Genomic DNA, 22,396 nt, shown 5'->3' on the forward strand with positions numbered 1-22,396 from the left:
TAAAAGCAGAATTAAAAAATTAATGCCGTCCAAATCTTTTTGCTACTGTTGTTATTGTAGGTGGTAGAAATGACAGAGAGAGAAGTGAAAACAACCAACTTGAAGCGAGGCATTTGAAAGACCCAGCAGAGACTGACGAACATCATACTGGGACTGTGGAGAAAGAGCAAAGTCAGGCAGAAGAGGAATCTAAAAAGTACATGAAAGGAAGTGATGAGGAGAAACTTGCTCACCAGGAAGGTAAAAGCAAGGAAGAAGAGGGGGGACACCACTCGCCTATTCAAGAAGAGAGACTTCATACAGAAGAAAAGAAACACTATCAGGAAGTTAGAGGAGAGGAGGAGAAGAGCTACCACAGTGAAGTAGAAAGCAAAGAAAGCAGGCGTCATGACGAGGAGGTAGAGCATGCTGTTCTCAACAAGAAGTCCCACTCCGGAGGCATGAGCACGGAGGAGTTCCCTGATGGGAATGATCAGCGCCCCATGGGCCACTGGCATTTGGAAGAGGGAATGCAGGGCCCTTACAAAAGAATTCAGGAAGGTGAAAAGGGAGAGGCAGAGGAAGAAAAAAGTGAAAAATACCACCATGAGTCTGAGGAACGTGATTTCTCCCATCAGCAAGTGCATGAAGAATCTGATGAGAGTGAAGAAAGAGAGGAAGAAACGCAACCCTACAAACCCAAAGGTTACCATGGGAAGCATAGAACGGGTGACTCCTCTGAAGAGAAGAGGGGCCATGGTGGTGAGAAGGAGGAACTAGCTGAGGAATCAAACACAGAGGAGGCTCATCTCTGGGACAAACGGAACCACCATCAGAAACATCATGAAGAGTCTGAGCAGCAGCGTGAGGAGAAGAGTGATTATCGTGGGAGGCATGGGTCTGCAGAAGTGGAGGAGAAGAGACGTACAGACCAAGGACGTGAGGAGTACAGAGAAAGGTGGCAGCAGAGTGAAGAGAGCAGTGAAGAAGAAAACAAGAGGCATCGCCACAGTGAAGAAAGTAATGAAAAATGGCATGAGGAGAGGAGACACCATGATGGATCACGTGAGGCAAGGAGGCACCATTCTGAAGGAAGGACGTACCTTGGAGATGAAAGTGAGGAAGAGCTGGACAGGTATCTCAGTGGTGGCAGCAAGGGCAAGCAGCATGGTGCTGGAGGGAGATACCGCATGTGGGATGATGAAGATGAAGGCTCACAGAAAGCGTACATTCGAGAGCGCAAAGGGCAGGCCAGAAGACACTACAGCACTGAGGACAGTGTAGAGCAGCAGCGCTATCCTGGCAACAGTGAGGAGGAGGAGGAGGAAGTAGAAAAGAAACATCACAGCAGTGATCAGATGGAAAATGAAGAGGAGAATATGGAGGAGGGAAGATATGCAGAGAGGGAAGAGTACAGAAGCCGTCTCCCTGCAGAGAACGAGAAGAGAACCGCGGCATCCTACAGCTCCTTCTACCCGCTGCTGTGGTGGAAAAGCCAGCACTTTGAGAAGCGGGACAGCACAGGGGAGCAGCTTCTGGAGGGCAAAGAGGAAGGCAGGCCCGCCCTGAACGAGAAGAGTCTTTTCCCTGAATATAATGACTACGACTGGTGGGAGAAAAAGCAAATCCTAAGTGCCCTGAACCACGGACGCACCGAGAAGAGGAATCTTGGCAAAATGAACAGATACGATATGAAAAGGCAATACAACAAGATGGATGAGCTTGCACAACTTCTGAATTACCGGAAGAAATCAGCTGAATTCCCGGAGTTGTACAATTCTGGAGAAGACATGAAAAAACGTCACGTAATCAGGAACGACAGAGGAAGTCTGCGCCAGAGGCCTCTGACAGAAGAGGAGGTATGTGTGTGTACACAGGTTTCTCTCAACAGGCTGGGGAATCCTAACTCTACAAGCACATTCCTAAATCCATTCCCAAGGCAGCTGGTAAACTGTGTGTGGGAAAACGCAAACAAGATTAAGTCACATTGAGAGCCAGATCTTCGGTGATTTAAAAATCTGCTTTCTTTGAGTGAATTCAGTGGAATTACCCCAGGGCACAGTTTGTAAAATAAAGACAATGTGCATCCTCGTTTGCTTCTGTCTGCCTCAAGACAGAAAGAGAAAGGAGATTTTCCTCCTATGGGCCCTACCTCTCCTTCTAGGGTCTTACAGACTAATAAAACAAAGATGCCTGTTGCAGCAGGAGCAGAGGGGTAATTAGCAAGCACCACTTGGTCTCTTAGATTGTTTAAAATGTACAGCTGAAACGTAAGTTTGACATTTAGAGTGAACATCAGCTACACGTTGACTTGACTTCCCGGCTGTAATTGTGTAGCAGAACCTGGCTTGCACTTGGAAGCCCGATTTGTCCATGTAGTTCCCATGTAGGTGAGTCCTTTCCTTGTTGGACATCCTGTTCTGCTTCCGTGTCCAGGAAAACTGAGTCTACACCCATCAGCTGGATGTTCCTCATGTCTGTCACTGTATCTATTGCACAAAGCTGGGCTGGGAGCGGTGGAGGTTTAATACTAATTTACAGAGAGGTTAGACAGTGTTAGCAAGTCATCTTAATAAACAAGAATTGGCTGCATAACTTTTTTTCCCCTAGCATCTGGTAAGATGGAGGCGTTCCTCTTGTTGCACACTGTGCTTGCCGTCTCATAAGCCCGAAGCACTGAGATCGTGAGGTTGTAGCCTCCCAAGGGACCATCACCTGGGCAGAAGGGGCTGCACGCTGCGGCGGGGCGGCAGCTGCGAGATGGCAGGAGGTCACTACTAGACCGGGGCACTTTAAAGTGAAAAAGATGAAACTGTAATTCAGGCCAGCTCTCAGAATTTTGATACTTTCCCCAGCCCTAATTCAGCTTAAAACCAGGAAATTGCACAAATCTACAAAGTGTGTGCTGCGCTGCGGTTAACACCCCTCACCCCAGCACGCTGCTCAGGGACCAGTAAACAGCAGGAGGTATCTGCCTCAGAAACGGTCTTTTGTCTCTCGTTTTCGTGGAACAAAACATTTGCCAACGTCATTTGACGTGAAAAATGCTCTTTATGTTTTCCCAGGAAAAAGAACTGGAGAACCTGGCCGCCATGGATTTGGAGCTGCAGAAAATAGCTGAGAAGTTTAATGACAACAGGAGAGGCTGAAGATGATCTGCTTTGGCGTTTCAAAGCTAGGTGTAGCTGTACTCACGATACCTGTATTTTGTGGTAAATTCACTGCCACTGGATTGTTGTTTGCCCTAAAACCAGGAAGTACTACTTACTGTCCACTATGGTGTAGTGATTTATACAGCTGAAAACGTCTTTAATTTGCTATTATGCTATTGAGATCTGAATAGCATGAATTTTAGTATTATAACCTTTCATGCAAGGCAGATATTTTTAATATGCTTGTGAAAATAACTGTGTTAGTGTTCTTCAGAAATATATTTGTCTGAGTTTGAAATAATAAAAACCATTGATCTTGGAAGAAACTTTCTCCTTGCTTATTTGACTGATGGGGTTATTTCAAAGCAACCTGTATCGGATAGATCAGGTACAAAATGTTGACGCGCGGTTCATCAGTTATTTTTTTAAAAGTTACAAGGAGCCTACCTGTGCCTTCTATTTGCCAGTTAGCAAAAGCACAAGAGGTAAGACGGAATGCTAATTAATTTGCTCTAGGAACTACGTGGGTGGTGGTGGGAAGCGTTCCCTGCGCCCTGCTCTGGGGCCGGTCTGATCGCGCACGGGGCGAGTTTCCCGGCAGCCAGCGAGCCGGGGGGCAGGACGGGCTCCATGTGATCAACGGTACGATGTCTTACATAAGCGGGGCACGGAAGGAGCCATTTGGTAACCTTACAACACTGCGCAGAAGTAAAAGAAATGATCCCATAATTAATTTCAATTGCTCCAAATATCTGGGGTTCAATTTAATTTAACTTATCCAAATGTGTTTTTTACAGACTTTCTGCTGTGGCAGTGTCTTCAGTTGCTTGTATAACACCATGCACAGGAGAGAGGAGCTATACAGAGGATTCAGCTGAGCCTCATTACCAGTAAATGTGCGGTATCTGTCACCTCAGCTTGACCCATTTCATCCACCTGCCTGTTAAAACACAAATATACTCTCCAATTAACTGTAAGGCAATACAAAATACGCAGTGAGCTACTGATCCTTGAACGGTGTGAGCATGTCTGTGCCTAGGGGTGTTGGTGAGACCACTCAAACGTTTCATCTTGTTTGGTTAAGGTACACAAAAATTGAATCCTGGCCCAAAGAAGTTGACAGAATTTTGACTTCAGTAGGACCATGGTTTCACCAGACTTTTCCAGCAACGGTAAGGAAAGTTAGAAAGTGTCCCAGCTGCAGAAATGCTTTGTTTGCTGTCGTCAAACTATGAGACTCTTCCTTTTAAAATTTACAGTACCGTACAGTAAGTATTGCAGCGTGGTACTTATTTCCCCAGCTGGTAGGAGAGACAGCATGTCTGTGAGTAGCTAAATACCTAGAAGCAAATACCCGCAGTTGTACCACAGAAAACTTTCTAAATTGTTCAAGTATGCAACTTCAGTAACGATTTATTTTTTTTAACAAAGCTAAGCTTATGCAAATACGGATATATGAATCAGCAATGTTTTGCTTAAGGCTTTAAAGACTTTAAACCCAACTATCCCTCAATGGCTTCCAAGAGCTTTGCGATGGCCCTTTTATTTGTCCTTGTGCAGCTCCGTGGGGCCAACGCCTCAAGCACCGAGGGCCAAGCAGCCAGAAATGCCTGGTCCATTTCTCTCCACGCATTTGCATTGTCCGGTCAAGAATTTTTGATGGGTAACGCTATTTTTTTTTTTTTTTAACATCCCTCCAGTAAAATTTACATTAATTTGTGTTATTCAAAGGCAAATTGCATGCTTTTGGCCTTGAACATCAGTGGTACGATTTAAAACAAGTATTGGTGTATTAAGAGGTGTGAAGAGCACCTGGAGCTCCTTTGTCACCCTCGCTGTGCAGAGTCTGAGCTTGGAGGAGCACTTCAGGAGACGGCAGCACGGGCAGACGCACATACAATGCCCTCGCTTCCAGACTGCAAAATAACAACTGCTCTTTTCTGATGAAAGTGGCCCATTTCAAGCTGTCGTGGTTTTTTTTTTTTTAAAGCGCCTATAAAATTTCATTCAAAAAGTGTTTGAAGGCAGCCACAGCTGAGTGGAGGTGCCTGTAACCACAGCTGAGATGGCTCTGAGGGGCACCTGGGCTGTAATGCATGGTGCTGGGCCAGCGACAGCCAATTCGCCTGCATGGTGGAAAGTGGCTTTTCCGGCTACTGCCAAATTCCATGGTCTGATTGTTAATCCTGCCTCAAGGAATGCATCTCTGGTTTGATACCCGCTACCTTCCCCCATCCCTATCTACACATCATTGACCAAAATTAAATTACACCAATGGGTTATGTTTTATACTTCTGGAGATAGAAGTCCTTGGACCTTCTGCCTTGAGGCTCTGTCAGGTTCCCGAGTTGTGTTTTGCAGAGCCTAAAAACAGGGACGCACCTACCGCCAGCCTTTTCCTCACCCCCCTTTGTCTTTTCTCGTAGAGATGCTTTTCATTACATCCCTTATCTTCAACTCGTGTTAAGGTCTTACAGGGCGCACTCTCTTTCTTCTCATTTGTTTTGTATTTTCCCTAATTTGTCACGTGTAAAAATATAAAGGCTCCCTAGCGTTTCAGACAATCGTCACTTGCATTTTAACAGTGCTCCTCTTATTATAGTCTTTAGAGCTTCATTTATTCATGTGTTTCAATAAAAATAGGAACAATGTTACATCGAGGTGTGCTCTTCTGCTATTACATATAGAATATGTTCCATCGTAATTTTAAATTTTTTACATCTGTAATTTAAAATATTTTACATTAATTATTTCTTGGTTTCTTATTATCTTTCATTGGTACAAGCACTATGGCACATTTAAAAATTGGGGTCCAGGATTCAGTACTGACGATGCTGGGGAAATGAAGCCAGTTTGGCTTTCATCTAAAGTAACTTCCTAAGTGTTCCAATGTTGTTTATTTCTCAAAACGGATCTTTACACTATACAAATAAAATAGATTTTTTCCTGAGGTTATTATTTTTAGCACGTTATATATGATAAGAAGTAGGATTTAAAACGTGTGTTGGTCGCTTAATTTAACTTTCACTGCATATATTTTCACACCTTTGTAGCGCTATAAATAGGATAGCCGCATACCTACCAGCTACACAGAAGTGGTGAGAAGTACTTATGGCTGCTCTACAGGTAAGAAAACTGAGGCAAAAGATAGTTTTTCACTATTAATCTCCTGGCTTATGCTGATTTCATCATTTTCTTGCCTCTCCCTTCCAGGCTTCTATCCATCACGGTAAGCTGGTTGTCTCAGAATTTCATCACGTACTGGTTGTTGGCTGCTTTCAAAGTCTCACTAATTCTTCACTAATTAGTTTCACTAATTCTTGAAAGAAGTTGAGAAATCCCATAATTTAAAAAAACCCAAACAACTTAGTAAGTTTTTTTTTTTTACATTTCTGTTCCCTCCATGTGCTTTGGAACACACTCTACAAAAAGGCGAGAGGGGCAAAGCATGTTTTTCAGGTCCACACGGTTGGTGGAATACAGAGGAGATGGTGAAACCTACAGCCTCTCCATTTATGGGTTTCTCATTTAATTAAGAGAAGAAAAGCTTTCCATAAAAATGGGGGAGGGTGGGAAAGATGGGAAGCTTACAAAACCGGAACAGAGGCAGACAAAAACCTGAAGATGTACCATACCTGTTCACCTAAGAGAAATCGCTAACTGCTTCTTTACACAAAATACAATACTTGGGGGTTTTTTATTTAGTTTTGAGCTAATGGTGTCCTAAAAGAGCATTTCTCTTACTAGGGTACGGAATTTTACAGCTTTATGAAGTCTGAAAGCTCCAGCTTCCCACTGATGAGGAAATTTGCTGGCTCTACGAGCTCCCATCTGGGCCGAAAGCTCCCCACTGGGGGTTCAATGGGGCGCAGACAGGGAAGGCATTCACCCCCTAAAGGCCCTGCTAGACCTCTTTATTTCCAAACAGAGGGAAAAGTAAGAAAACGGAAATAAATCTCATGAGGAAAAACATCCTGCATTTTAATTGAAAAGGCAAATGCAAAGTTTAAAAAAAAAATTAATAAAAAAGCTACACATCATGACAGATAAAACAGTAGAATAAATATATATACATATAGCGGTCTTCAAAATAGTCGTATCTTAAAACGTATAACAACTCTCAGGAAAATGACAGGCAATACTAATAACAGACATTCTGTTTAAATATTTGGTATTTTAATTTACAAACATGCACTTTCTCTTCTGTATTTATTTCGGGAAAACATGGGGTCACACTGTAAAGTTTTGGTATTAGTATTCTCTTTTTATTGTTCCTTTGGAAAAAAAAAAGTGTATGATTTTTGCTGTTCGTTCTGCTTCCTTAAATTACTGAACACAGCCGGGTTCTGTGTCCAAAGAGGGAGCAGATCACTGCGCAGAAGGTTCTACCCTGATGCTGGTCTGGGAAAAGAGGCAGCTGAGTTAGATGTGTTCATTCGGACTCAACCTTTTAAAAAAAAAACCTACTTTGTCATACCCACTTTTGGCAACAAACGAAAGAATGCCTTCACTGATGCTTCATCTTCTCTTGATCTTCTCTTCCTTTTGAAGTTACCCTGTTTTCAGTGTGATGTTTGCTTCCAAGGGTTTTTCTTCTCATTCTGATGATGTAAACTGGTAAAGAGCGAGACAATCCCCCCTAGCACATGGTTCTGCTGCTTCCTGCTGACAGGTGTATGACGGGTACCATGTCTGTGCTGTCAAGAGCACAGAAAGTATACTTGATATTTTACTAACAGTAAGACTCCTGAGATCTAAAAAACAAATCAATTCTTCAAATGTTAACAATGAAGGTCTTGAACTTTGCATCTTTTAGATGACGGCTCTTCCATCTTCAGTGCTTGTAAATGACTGGAATCAGATTTGCCCTTATCCAAGACAACAGTTATACCGGACAGAAGGTACCCTCCACCTCCGCTCATTGTCAGTTTTGGATGGCTTCGATCTGGTAAGACCTTTAAAAAAACAAAACCCAAAACAAACAAAAAAGCAAGCATCTGTAAAAATTCGCTCTATATGTGCACATCAAATTGTGTATTTTAAGCTTACAGTATAAGATGTAATTTTTTTTTCTAGCCATCACAACAAGCAGCAATTTGGAAAGTGTATTTCTCTTTAAAGGGCCAAGTATCTGCATCCCAGAAACCAGTTATAGAAATACGTAGGAATACAGGCTACTGCCCTACTGATTACTTCTTCGTGGCATTTCCAGCAAAAGTACAAAGTTAAGGTTTGGGATACATGAAAGTCTTATTAATGTGTTCAGGACTGGTGTACTTTGCAAGAAACCACAGCTGGTCTAACAAAACAGCACTCAGTAAGATGGTAATTTCCAGTTCTGTCACTATAATCTTTCTGTAGCCACTCTTACGGTAAGACGTAGCAATGAACCATCACTTTCAGCTACATCACACTTTTCCGTAAACGCTTTCTCTTCAGTTATGCTTCCTCCTTGCTTCGACTGCCATCACAGGTCTAAGCTGATTTACCTGTGTCCATGAGAGGGTGCAGTTTTGTTCCTGACTGCACTCGGCCACAGTAACCCCTGCCAAGCCTAACACTTGTGAACATCTTCACCTGTCCATCTCCTAATCATTCCCAATTTGGTTGCCTGATCAATAGTCAGTAATTGTGGCCACCCTTGAATTAAGCCATCCCATAAATAATAATTCTTTGTAGACTCCAGAAGGCTACGGGCAAGGAGTAAGTCAGAAAAATGCAAGAACCTCTGCAGAGGTGGTAGGCTGCTTAGAAGTCAGATGCTTCCGTGTCTTCATAGTTGAGAGAGTACTCCATGTTTGCAAACATCTTGTTGTTCAAACAACAGAAACTTCTTGTTACTTTAGTTCCAGGAAATGTGTTATTCGAAGACACTGACTTTGTAAGTCACCGCCATTCTTAACGGTACATTTTTTTTTTTCAGCTATCAAACCAACTAGAAATGAATAAACACTTGCAATATTTTGCTACATCTCTCTTACACAACATTAGATTGTCCCTGGCTTTAGGCTAGCCACTACAGCAGAACAACTATTGCATCTGTCCGTGTGCTACAAATATTTCAGCAAATGTTTCAATGAAATGCTTTGTAAGAAGAAAATAAACCATTTCCATTTGCCATTGTTGCAATGAAGCATTAACACTCTCAGAGTATTTCCCCACTGCTCTCAGGCAAAACAAACGCATGAGCTTATACATAGTTTCAGTCAGTCCGACCCCACAGTTTTTAGAGAGTGTTTTGCTCCCCAGTATTCATGCAGTTTTGACAGCCACTTACTGTAATCCTTACCTGGTAGTTTCGTAGCCAGGTTTCAGACAGCTTTAGGTTAATGACACCGCCTCTTTCCCTCAGCTTCGTGTAACATTCTAATAATGGCTTAAAAAACCCAGAGAGTAGGTTATACAGCAGAATAATCTCAAACTTGAACTGTAACAGCTAAAGTAACACACTTGATTTACCTCTTTGTACTGGCAGTAGACAACAAAAGGCCTGGAAGGAGCAACAAATTCCAATAAAGAAAGCAGTAAAGGAGTGGGATGAAACTTGCTGGCTACAATTAAGCTGCAAAAGAAATTTCATGCACATTAGTTTTCTGCTTCTAAAAACTACTCATCAAGTGACATTTTCTCCTATTTAGCACAGCGATCAATTATAGCTTAAATGTTGCTAATCAGCATGTTTTCATGGCTCTAACAACTCCCCAAACAGAAAAACAAATCACGATTTCCTACTTGCATAATTAAGAGGATAAAGCACTTGTTCCCTAAAGTGCGGTATATTAAATGCATTGCAGAAGCACTCATTTCAGCTGTGCTGAGCTCCACAACAATTCCTGCAACCCAAGAATTTGCATGGTGCTTTCTCTACCCTAAGACCATTGTCCAGATATTTCAATTTTGTGACTGTTAATTGTTGCTTAGGATGTAACCTCAGTCGTGATTCTTTAAACTGGGTAATCTTCATAAAATACGTTTTTATATGAAAAAGTTATTATTTAAAGAGAAAACAATCCCTTCGTGGGCAGGACTAAAAATCTTTTTAAAAGCAATTATGTCCTTGCCAACTTAAAGGCTTCATATTTTATTCTTCATCTCCATTTTAATATTACATTGTATCTCATATTTACAGATGCTTAAGATTCTCTACAGATTAATCTAGAGTTCTTAATAAAAAAAATCACTGCGAAACTGTACTGCAAGAAATGGCTAACATTCAGTTAGTTAGTAAGTTGTACTTCTGCAGAAAGAATGCGCTAATTAAACTACTTCTCTAGTATACAGTTACTATATGAAAAGACCCATCAATTAATTAACTAACATTTGTTCTCTAGGGGACTGCACAGCACTGGAGATACCATCAAACTTACCTAACAAAAGGGAGGTAAAAATGGATGTTCAATTTTCTAAACGCTATAAAGAGGTGAGAGAATTCCTTTGTGGTTGTTTCCATTTTGGTTTTCTGCTGGCCATGGCCTTATTTAACCCAAATTCTAAACTTCAAAAAATTTGTGCTCAGTAATTAACCAAGTGGACCAGAAAGAAAACAAGAGTCCAGACTATGCCTCGGAAGGCTTGGAGCGCGGCACTGACGCTGCCAGGAGCTCTGCCAGACAACAGGAAGGTCACAGAGAGATGAGAGAGACTGCGAAAAATCAAATTCTGTCCTCTCATATGGCAGCACATATTGCTGTCAGCAGGTAGTCTGGCCAGTCACGAAATTAATGTACTGGGTGAGAAGGGAGAAGGAGGAGGTAGAGAAAGGGCAGGGAAGGGTATAGAGACGGTGTGTGGTCTAATTCTGAATGCATGGAGTGGCTATAAACCAATTTCTGCTTTCATTGTATCAAAAAAATTTAATAGTCTATCTTAACAGAGTCTTCTTTAGAAGAATACCAAATCCCTTTCTTTTTCCCCCCAGAAGACCTGTGACAGACTTCAACTCTCATAAATGGAATTGAACAAACAAATCTAGTAGAGGGACCGGTTTACCACATAACAGCAGAGAAGGCATATATTTTATTAAAATTATATCTTCTACATTAAGTAGGAAATATTGTAAAATTCAGGACCTCAAGAAGTAGTTCTCCTAAAACTGGTGCCCATCTTTACCTACTGACCATCTTTTTAAATTCTGACAGTATGTCCTAATCTTTCTTCCCACCTCCAACGTTAACCAGCTTTTACCTATCCTTTCCCTGTTTCTCTCTTGCAAAACAAAACAAAATCCTAACTTCGCTGCCTGCTTCCACTCCCGGGCCAAGTTGTTGGTTTGAAGCATTTCTTTACTCCATGCCAGATTTTCCTGGCTTAGCAGTGTATGTACCCTGTGGTTTTTGATCTAAACAAGTGGTGGGCTATAAAAGGCTGATGACCAAAGAAAGGTGATCCTGACTGAGCTATCTGGGACAGTGCCTTCAGACAACCATTAACTTCTCTTCCCCCCCATCACGCTGAAGATTTCCTAGAGCAAGAACTCACTCATCCCTTCAAGGATATAATTTGTTATAGATTTCATGCATTACAAAGGACAAAAGAAGTATGCAAGTGATTGAAAACAAATGAGCAAGAGACAAATCCTAAATAGGCTTCCTTGAACTCAAACTTCATCAACAACTGAATATACTATTCTACACTACAGGAAGAATCAAGTAAAGTCAAATATTACTTTTCACTTTGCCATACCATGCACTGACGTTAATTATAATGATGGGTGCAGGTGACAAAATGCTACCGCTGTTTAGGCAGTGTAATGGTCATCCAGGGGCATCACCAGCGGCGCTGCTGCTGCCAAAGAGATGTGCAGCACTTTTACAAACCTCCTTTAAGGCTTTAGTGCTTCAGAGAACACAGAATGACCCGTTTCTGCATCTTTACAGAAAAGGCTAATTCTACCACTTAAATTTATAGCATTTAAATATATTAAAATATGAATGAGCATGAGTTAAAACATTTCATAATAATAATCAGAAAAATTATATACAAGCATTTAAATATAACCAATAAATATGTATTAAATTTATCCTAGCAGAAGAGCTTTATTCCCAGTGAGCCAATATTCTTTGGAGGAAAAATTAATATGAATGTTATTGAATTAACTAAATCAATGTTACTTGAGTAACTCAAATCACTTCAGCATTTGTTAAGAACATCATGAAAAAGTCACAACCACCATGAGCTCTTACACTATTGTGGGGCTGAATTTCTAGGAATATATTTATTGTATTTGTTTTAGGTGTCTGATACTAAATCTTCATGTTAAATTGTTCCTTCAGAACAATCGATCCTGGCTAAAGCAGGTAAAACGAAGTTATGCGTTTTTTCTTGTGTAAAAAAGAGATGAGTTTCTAAAAACAAAACCAACCAAACAAACTCCTGAAACAACAAACTTAATTCCAATTTAATAAACTTAAAATCTCAGGTTCTACTTTGCCAATTGGAATCCTGTGATTTTTATCGGCAGTCATTTTATATTAAATTCTACCTGGATTCTGTTTCTCTTTGGATAGAAATATTTTTTTTTAATGTTTACTCATAGCTAGTCAAGAAACCATGACTTTCAGATCATGAAATTCCAAAACAGTTAAAGAACAGAAAAAATCTCAACCAAGTAAGAAACAAACAAGACCAAAGACACACCTGGGTTAACTGCTTGCTTGTAAATATTAAGAAGAAAATTGGAGTATTTTAAAAACAAAACTTTTATTTGTTTTGAAGGGAATTTTTTTCTGTAGATGTGTTTTCAAACAGAAGACCTTTCTGACTACAAGCAAACTCACCCATCAGCATTCTTCTGTGTCAACAAAGCAGCAGTTTCTATTAGCTTTTTCCTTCTCTCCCATTGTTTTCTTTGCTTTTCCCGAACCTTTGAACAACAAGACAGATAGTTTGCACTTTAATTGGTAATTATATATTGGATCGGTATTGCATGGACTGGATTTTCATTATTTGCATCTTAGATGGCTTAATGGAAGACAAAACACAACTTCCAGAGTTCCATTTTAACACCTGAATAAGCTGTATTTTAGCATGTCTGATTCAGACAGCAGAATTTTAAGCATATAGAGATTGTAAAACTTGAATAGCCACAATAAATATTCTTACATTGTCTTTATTTTCTTTTTCTTTGTTCTCTTTAAATTCTACATCTTCAGCATTAATGTCCATGGTGTCTTGCTCTTCTCTTTGGTTGATCTCCATAGCTGTTTCAGTAGTAGATTCCTCTTCTATTTCCTGTAGTGAAATCTGCTTCTCATCAGTCAATCCGTTGCTTTCTTCTTCCACTAGCACGTTATCTTCAGGTTCTGAAGGCAGAGTCTCTGTAGAAAATGTCCCCGAGAGAAGACTATCCACTTTGCTGAGAGGAAATTCATGAAGATTATCGAAAAAAGGTTTTGGAAATCCAAAACAACTGGTAGCAGCTCTAACAGGTCCCCCTCCTGGATACATCTGAATAATGGATCCATAGCCTATGAGAGCAAAAGAATTAAAAACACATTGGAAAGCCATGACTTTTGGGACAAATGAAGCAGACATTTAAGAAAAGGTAAGTAAATTGCCTGCTCTTACTCTAACCTTAATCAAATTTAACAGGCTGCTAAAGTTTGCCTCAAGGTAGAAAGTCTCTATTGGAAGGACAACAGTTACTGCAACTCAGAACGACAAGGTAACTCAAAGATTATTCAAGTATTAAACATGTATTTAGGACCAGCATAGAACATATAAGCAGTGACAAATAGTTAGAAAAGCTAAATAAATTGAGAATGAAAAGACAAATTTTCTACAGTTATAGTTACCTATAACTATGGAGTGGTTTTGATAAAAAATTAAAGCTAATTTAAACAGCGTTAATAGGCAAAGAATTTCTTTAACATCCAGACTCTAAAGGTAGAGATGTCATATGATTAAACATACTAAAAGGAACTTTTAAATAGTTATATTGAAATTGCATCTTATTTATCACATCAGAAAGTACCTCTATGGCCAAAAGTTGCTGAAGTAAAAACAATTTATAGTATAACTGCCTGTGTGCTTCTCAGCCAAGAGACAGCACATCTGGGTGCACAACACTACATCACACTTCCTACCTTTCCAGGCTTCTGGAATATAATTGTTATCGCTGTTTAGTGTCTTTGAATGATTTACAATGAAACTAATTAACTGAGTTTGAGAAATAAAAAACAAGTCAAACTTCTAGAATAAGCTCAAGAAAATGTCTTATACTACCTTTAAAATACACATTTTGCAGATGTTAAATCCCTGGGGCAGTGAACAAGAGGAATGACAACATTTTCAGTGCTGTGGGCTGTTTGAATTCCTGTGTTACTTTTCCTTTTATCTGCCCTTCACTTTCCTGGACTTCCCAGGTGCCTGGAAAGAACCTGCATACAGACTCCTTGCCGCCTTTTCTGAACACAGTGTCATTATGCTATGACAGAAATTAAAATACATCTACAGACAGTGATAGCAAATTTAATTATTTTTTTTTAAATAGTGAAAAATAAATCCAGCTGAAACATGCAAAATACAATTTTCTCCAACGGAAATACAAGTACCTCTTTGAATACTGGAGACAGTAAAAGTAGATTTCAAAAACTGAGGAAGCATTTTGAAGTACTGCCTTTTAGAAGTATCACTGAGATGTGGATTTCTTAAGTTTCAAGTAAGCCCTCAGTCTCTATGTGACCAAAGCTACTGTGTTACTTACCTCCCATTCGCTCCATCACCGCACCCAGCACGAGGCCTGCACATGTTTCCATTACAATCATCTTGTTGCCAGCACGGATGTTTCCTAAAGTCAACATCTGAGCTAGGGTGTCATATCGCAAGTGGCTAGAAGACAGAGAGTTTGAGGAAATATCAAAATTAGTTTTCTTAAGAGTTAGAATTACTGCATATGAGGTTTTCTAAGAAAATAGCAAAAGCAGGCTATGAAGAGGGTGCACATAATAAAATGCACATCTCATGCTATGGGAGTCAGACAAAATATTTTCTGAACTTCTTTTCAAATTTTTGTTGCTCTAACATGTCAGTTTTGTAAAGAACAAATGGTATTTTAATGCATTTCCTAATCCATAATGTATCCTCAGTCATTTTCATCTGTTTTGCAGTAGCAGGCACCACCTGCAATCCCAGATCAAAACCTAACTCTAGGCACTGCAGCGTCTGCACTGATGAGACTCAGTGATGGCCAAGGAAATCACAACTAATCTTAACAGATAAATAAAGCTGAGATGGGAAGGAGATGGGGAAAGGAGAAGGAAAAAGGTCTGAGAAGCCTTAAATAACATAAAGTTGAGGGTTTTTAAGTCTCAGCATGTTAGATCTACTTTTACTGCTTTAAAAACAATAAATCTGTCCATCTTAACATCTGTAACAATGTATCATTTAATTTAGGTAAGTGAAAATCAAACAGCTGTATCTCTGTCATTATTGCCCCCCCCACCGCCACCCCTCAGTGTTAACCAAGTTTTTAAATTCTAGAGACTTCTGATTGAACGAGATTTTGAATCCCTATCACATTAAAGACAAAAATGCCTGCTTCTGGTAGGTGGGTTGTTATTTTGATTAGTGAGCCAGAAAACAGAGACGATATGCCACTGACCAAAACCAGGTAGAAGATACCTCTGAAAATGCAAAGAGCCTCTGTCTACAGAGGTAATTAGCAAGACAGAGGTGGTAGGGAAATGGTAAAAGCTGACGCTGCTTGCAAGAGAGTTTTCTCTTCACTGCAAGAGCATAATGATTCATCTTCTACATCACATTATTTTTCATTAATTTACAATCTTTCCAGTAACAGGAAAACAAGAAGAAATGTGACGAGTGTTATATACTCTGGTATAATGCAGGTATTTTGAAAAATATTAAATATCTTTCTGTTGTAATTTGAAAAAAGGAGCAAAATGAAAGCTTACTTAATTTTTCCAGGTTCTCTTGCATAATACATTGTTGAAAGAATGCGAGTGGATGGCTTCACAATTGTAATAACTGCCTCATATCTGTAAGAAACACATAGTAATAGTCTTATTACAAGCTCAACAAAATAGAGAACTACTAAGTATTTTCCACATTTTAAAATTCACTTACTTTTTTTTCTTCTTCTTTATGTATTTATCTTGAGCAAATTCTGTTTTGTCTCTGAATGTTGTACTGTTCTCTATTAACTGTTGAACTATTTCCTTGGAAAAAACAATTTATTTTCATTATAGCTGGTATTTATTTCCGATTCATTTCATATATAGTATTTCTTTAAAGAAACACTGAAAATATTTCCTTCCAGTAGAGGCATGTATACCATTAACTTCTACTGACATTAATGGCAAAGTAAATTTCTACTAAATAACGTGAAAAGTGAGGCACTACCCTGACTACATGCAGGAATTTAATCATATACTTTTGTCTCTAGGTGTTCTTTAATTACATAATGCCAGCATGAAAATGACAATGCTTATCCTGTAAATGGGGTATTTTGTGGGGAAGGAGTCTGTAGGTGTCAGAACTAACTGATGAGAGAGGGCAGACTCATACGGCCAGAAATGAACAAAAAGCAGGATTGTTCCTCTCGGCATCAGCAAGTCATTGCTTCAGCCCTTACTGTGAAGCCTCACTACCTACGTGTTCTTATCCCATGCTGAATGTGAATGAGACTACCCTGCTTTCTCAAAGTGATAGCTACTTTTAATTATCCTGTATTTAGAATGAAGCTGAGTTATGTTTATTGCCAATTATTATGTAAAAAATGACTTGTATTCTGTCAGTCTAACATTCCCCATAGTAACTAGTTTGCGTGACAGTACCCTGTGAAGCTATACAGGCAAAAATACTTTACAAAACCAAAACAAAACAAGGAACCTGATGTCATGTGCAATATTTATTTCAATCCAACTCCCTCTTTGGGTCTCTTGTCTAACTTTAGCATCTCTATCTCTGAGAGCATTTTTTTTTTCCATCCTGTGCTAGTTCTTCCCCTGTACACTGGCTACTTACCAGACATCTCCTTTACCCCACCGAATTTCATCTGCCTCCCAAATTGTGCTAGACTCCTGTACCAGCTCCTTGCACAATGTCAAAACTCTGTAGTATTTACTATTTCCTACAACACTCCCCATGACTTCTTTCTCTACCTCCCACGTTTTCACAGAATTCCAGTTTTTGTTTCCTGGTCTCTTTGTTCTGATCTCTTCCCTTTGCCAATGCAACTCTTCTTCCTCATACTTTCAGGTTCCAGCTGGAGGGATCATTAAGACCTCCAACAGAAAAAAGCTTTCATTGCTGAGGGTTTGCCTCCATGCCTGCAATACAAGAATGAATGGTGCATGGTGCTATTTCGGTTGTGATCAAAGTAGTTTAACTGCTAAAATTGTAAGTTTCTATGAAACATGTATAAAGAGCAATAGTATAACCTGGCCTCACAGGATTTTGGAGAGGGGGGTGGTGAGGAATGACAATGGAGAATTTTCAATGTGGACACTGCATCTCCCAATGCGGTTTAAGAACTTGCTCCAAAATATAGTGGTGCAAGTACTTCTCACTTTCTATTGCTGTTTTTCAAGCCATTATTTCTTAAAGTTGTCAAATGCTTAAAATGTACTATTAATGGTGTGAAACAGTGTGTCTTTCTTTTTTTGCTTTATTCTTGAAAAAAACCTTAGATTCAGTACATGGGTTGTTTGGTTTGGGTTTTTTTTTCAGTAAAAATTCCAGTGAGGAAACCAGGGAGCATCTCTGTAAGGCAACCAAAACAAGCCAAAGGGAAGCTGCGTCACCCTGCAATGCCCTGGCAGTACGTACCATTTTATATCTGCATCCTAACACCTATCCCTCAGGACCTGGTAAGGATTTGGGAAATGATGGGAAATCAAACCCCATTAACACTGAGGTGGGTTTACTTCAAACAACAAGCATCTCTAAACTGTGCCTGCATCACAAAGACATTCCATTCACAAACATGAATTCAAATTTTACATTTATGGAAGAATAATATCTATTGCTGCTAATACAACACAGTCTAAAATGAACATTCAGCTACAGTTCAGAAGCCAGAGTTAACAAAGTAGGATAAGAATATTTTAATAACCAAAAATAACAGTATAGTAGATGTATGGCACAGACATGCTGAGGACATACAGAAAAGCCAGAGTGATGTTCTGCCACGGATAATGAGACCAAACAGAAAATGTCAAAGCTATCAGAATGATTAGTACATTCTTCTCAAACAGGTAACGCCACGAGCAGCACAACCATGGAAACAGAAGAAATACCATTCTAAACTCCTTGGATCCATCCATGATTAAGCAGGCAAAAGCAGAACAGCTGCTCTGAAGAGCAGCAGCAAACAGCAGGATGCAAAGAGGAGATGAACTTGATGTAAGCATGAGCAATTTCTTATTTTTATTAGAAAGGGTAAACCAAAGATGAGAGAGAATTTTGCCTGGTAACATGTGCACAACAGAACTGGCTGCAATGGTTTATTAACATTTAAGATGGCCTCACTTCTTTTTGACAAAGTGTGAGGTAAAATCCAGTCCCTTTTCTAACAGAATGAAACTCATCTCTTGAGAATATTCTTAGCTTTTGAGGTGCAAATAAAACAAAGGCATCACATGTGTTTGGCAGGTATTGCCTAGAGGCACACCCATAGTACGTTTGTTACATAGTGTTATTTGTTAATACAATGGTGTTTATCCATAATCCTTTCCTACACCTTGGGTAGTTAAATTATTGCACGATTTTGATATGTGTAATATAGAAATAATATTTTGAATGTTATAAACAAACAAAACTAACAGGTGATTACATGAGTTGTATTTCCATAACTGTTTTAATATTTCTTTTTGTCTGTTATGACTTCTGATGCCGTAAAAATTCATACTTTACTCTCTATTGACAAAGTTGCCAACCTTACATGAAGTTTTCTCTGAAAATAGCCTTTGCATTTTTGTAAAAACAGATCTTTAGGAAAAACATGACTTGGGCAGAAGAACAAAGAAAAAGCACTGAAGCCTATACACCGATAAAAAGAATAGCCTATTTCATAAACTAAAATAAAACCGTCAAGGTAGCACAGAAATGACACCAAAACCTTATTTTTACCTGTCCTTTAATACCCTTGTCCTTCAAAGCCTTTATGTCATCATGAGTCAGTTTTTGAGACTTTCCATCGTCAACTATGTTACGATTATCTGTACCTGCTTCTTTTGTTTCTAAAGGAAAAGGATATAGATTTGTAAAATCTAGCTCTAAATATCTTTAAGTTGGAGAAACATATGATTTTAGTTTCACAGAAAGCACACTTCTCAGGATTAAACCCACATGCTTCATGGCCTTGCAACATACTGCCTAAGCAATCAATGAAATGTAGCATGTAAAATACACCTTAGTATATATATTCACCCAAACTAAGGTTCAATTTTTCTCCCATATTAAAAAGCTTATTTGTTACAGGACTAGTGAAACAGCAGATCAAGACAAAACCATGCACTTTTATGACAGAAAGAATATAAGTAACGTTAAGTTAACAAATGATTAACAGAAAGCTTTTCCATCATCTTTGGTATCATCAAAGTAGCAAATTAATTGGAACTCATTTTTCCAACCAGTCAATCCTCTGTAATACCTGTGGTAGACTCTTCCACCTCTTGCTTTGGCTGGAGGTTTCCACCACTAGTTACTTCAAATGTAGTTCCATAAGTATGTCCAATGGCATTGTCCAGATAGAACCACTGCTTCTCAAAAATAATTTTTCTGAAATAATAAAAAAGTTAATGATATTAAAAGCATTATTTTTACTATATCTGAAACCCACAATAGTTGAAACTAAACTATAGCTTCATATATGACATTTTTATCTATATCCTTGAAGAAAACCAGGACAAGCATAAAAAGTGAAACCAGCCACAAAACCACATTAAACTGAAACTGGTTAGGAAAAGAATAAAAAACTTAAATTGAGCGTACAGTAAGAATTTATTTTTTTTAAGTTCAAAAGAATACTAAAATGGCAGATAAAACAAGGATATATCACTTGAATTACACAGTACCATTTTTGACAGAGAAAGTCAGAACAAGGCAAGCAATCAAATTAATCTAAAGTATATTAGCCAAAAAGACTATGAAGAAAACAGACAGCAGCAGAGTGTGTCATGTAATCCTAGAAATGTTTAATACAAAAAAAAAAAATATTTTATTATCCCTTTGATTTTGATTGCACTAAGGGAGGTTTGCATTTTTCCTTCTTCACACAAAAAAGGATCCCCGAAGCCTTTCACTTTCAGGCTGACCTACACAGGTTTCCTTGATGACCAGAGAAATACCAGTCTTGTCAAATGAAACAGGTACCAGTGTCTATTAACAGCATTATACTTGCTCATGTAAATTCTGCCAACCCATATATTAAAAAACTAACAAAAGACTGGAAATGACTGAAAAGAATTTAGATAGATAAAAATTATGTGCATGCAGTCAAAATTCATTTTGATGAACATCCTAAACAGAATATCCAACCACAGCTACCATGTATTCTTGGACTGTCCTTACCCTCATCAGATTATAGAATAGGAAAAATTAATGCAAAAGCTATTTAATTTCCTGTGGCAATATTTAACCTGACTTTTTATTCCTTCTTCCATGATAGGGGTTTTAAACAAAAACTGAGTAACGACCTAACAAACAGATCTTGACAGTGCTCTGCAAGCTAACAGAGTAACTAACTGATTTTCATGCCAGATTCTACTGGTGGACGTTAAGCCTGTCAATAACCAGTACTCACAAATTCCTAGGTCTGAGCTATGCCATTTTTAAACCAGTCTTGTTCAAGCATAGTACCTTTAAATCTCCATGCTACTGAATCAGATGTCTGGCCACATTACTCAATACTGACTTCTACACACTGGTCTATAAAATTGTCTGCTGCAAGGGGAAGAGCCCAGGCTGTGTCCCACTGATTACAGTATGTCCTGCTGGGCTGCAGGTGCTTCTTGCTATGCCAGCTGGCCTAGGAAAAAGAAATAGGAGACCTTTCATAGCATCCTCTCCAAAGCAGTAACTGTCCGGAACTGACAGCTAACATCTTCCTACAGTCTAAAACAAAGGGAACACCAAAGCCAATCCCTATTATTAACAAAGCAATGCTGCAACTTGCAGAAATTACACACCACAGTGAGATAAGACAGGCTGAGAGAGTTAGGGGTGTTCAGCCTAGAGAAGAGAAGGCTCCAGGGAGACCTTAGAGCCCCTTCTAGTATCTAAAGGGCTACAGGAAATCTGGGGAGGGACTCTTGATCAGGGAGTGGAGCAACAGGACAAGGAGTAACAATTTTAAACTGAAAGAGGGGAGATTTAGATTAGATATGAGGAAGAAATTCTTTCCTGTGAGGGTGGTGAGACGCTGGCCCAGATTGCCCAGAGAAGCTGTGGCTGCCCCATCCCTGGAGGTGTTCAAGGCCAGGCTGGATGGGGCTTTGAGCAACCTGGTCTGGTGGGAGGTGTCCCTGCCCACGGCAGGGGGGTTGCAACTAGATGGTCTTTAAAGTCCCTTCCAACTCTAACCATTCTGTAAGTATGATGAAGATACGCTTTCTAGGCTGCTGTGCCTTTTCTCCTTTTCAACGTCCACCAGTTTGGCAATGACAACACAAAAACATCCTAAACACCTCTCGATTTCTTACAAATAATGCAGCCAGATCTTCCGGGTTGTTGTTTTTTTTTTTTATTATTTTTCGTCATAGCAACTGAGGCAGCATTAAAATCTTTCACCCTCCCTGACACATCGGCCTAGTGAGACCGGTATTTCTGACGAGCACGGCAGGAAAGCTGCGGGTCCCATCGGCCACACCGGGACACCCCCACAACTCACCCTTCCCTCAGGCGGGGCCGCGCGACGACCGTTGGGGCCGCCTCCGGCGCGAGCGAGGGGAAAGCGCGAACCTCGACGGAGAAAAGTGGGGGGAAGATAGCAAGCGGGACCGAAAGCCCCTTACCTCCGCCGCAGCACGGGCACCGCCTTGAAGACATCGTCCCGCTTCAGGACGGCGCAATCCCCCTCACAAATGCGCGGACCCGTCCCCAGCACGGCCTCCATGGCAGCTGCTGCTCATGCGCCTCCACCGGCGGAGGGAAAGCAGTGCGCAGGCGCGGCCAGTCCCCCGTCTGCCCTGCCATTGGCTGGCGAGCGGCGCGTGATGCGCATGCGCCGCTCGCCAGCCAATGGCAAGGCCGGCGGGGGACAGGAGCGGCGGGAGAGTGGACCAATGAGAGGTGGCGGTCCCGCC

The 22,396-nt window shown here is 40.0% G+C and overlaps 2 protein-coding genes across 22 annotated transcripts in view; one reads left to right on the forward strand and one right to left on the reverse strand.

The window, feature by feature from the left end:
• CHGB (chromogranin B) overlaps nt 1–3,457 on the forward strand; it is a 109,541-nt gene extending 106,084 nt beyond the window's left edge. For all 18 annotated transcript variants that reach the window (XM_054196394.1, XM_054196389.1, XM_054196390.1 and 15 more), the window contains 2 exons: nt 61–1,838; nt 3,045–3,457. In XM_054196394.1, coding sequence (XP_054052369.1) covers nt 61–1,838; nt 3,045–3,128 — 1,862 coding nt within the window. In that variant the 3' untranslated portion in view covers nt 3,129–3,457. The remainder of the gene's footprint in view (nt 1–60; nt 1,839–3,044) is intronic.
• Nucleotides 3,458–7,091: 3,634 nt separating this feature from the next.
• TRMT6 (tRNA methyltransferase 6 non-catalytic subunit) lies at nt 7,092–22,243 on the reverse strand. 4 transcript variants are annotated; one of them, XM_054196158.1, is made up of 11 exons: nt 22,106–22,243; nt 19,744–19,871; nt 19,221–19,330; nt 16,215–16,306; nt 16,043–16,126; nt 14,836–14,960; nt 13,233–13,597; nt 12,908–12,993; nt 9,591–9,693; nt 9,421–9,507; nt 7,092–8,086 (listed from the first exon to the last, which is right to left on the reverse strand). In XM_054196158.1, exons 1-11 carry the CDS (start codon nt 22,204–22,206, stop codon nt 7,913–7,915), a joined length of 1,455 nt encoding a protein of 484 aa, XP_054052133.1. In that variant the 5' UTR covers nt 22,207–22,243; the 3' UTR covers nt 7,092–7,912. The 4 variants fall into 4 exon arrangements, with proteins under 4 accessions (XP_054052133.1, XP_054052136.1, XP_054052134.1 ...); XM_054196161.1 differs by lacking the exon at nt 22,106–22,243 and adding an exon at nt 21,982–22,083; XM_054196159.1 differs by lacking the exons at nt 19,221–19,330; nt 22,106–22,243 and adding an exon at nt 21,982–22,083.
• Nucleotides 22,244–22,396: the final 153 nt, after the last annotated feature.

The sequence above is a fragment of the Rissa tridactyla genome, chromosome 3, assembly GCF_028500815.1.
Source record: "Rissa tridactyla isolate bRisTri1 chromosome 3, bRisTri1.patW.cur.20221130, whole genome shotgun sequence".
Lineage (NCBI taxonomy): Eukaryota > Metazoa > Chordata > Aves > Charadriiformes > Laridae > Rissa > Rissa tridactyla.

Bases quoted from the DNA above. Each gene is read 5' to 3' on its own strand.
- TRMT6 (XM_054196158.1), bottom strand. From the start codon at position 22,206: ATGGAGGCCGTGCTGGGGACGGGTCCGCGCATTTGTGAGGGGGATTGC. The intron at 16,307-19,220 runs GTAAAAATAAGG...GTTTTTTCCAAG, and splicing joins ACAAGGGTATTAAAGGACAG to GAAATAGTTCAACAGTTAAT. The intron at 8,087-9,420 runs GTAAGGATTACA...GTTTTTTTAAAG, and splicing joins CCTGGCTACGAAACTACCAG to GTCTTACCAGATCGAAGCCA.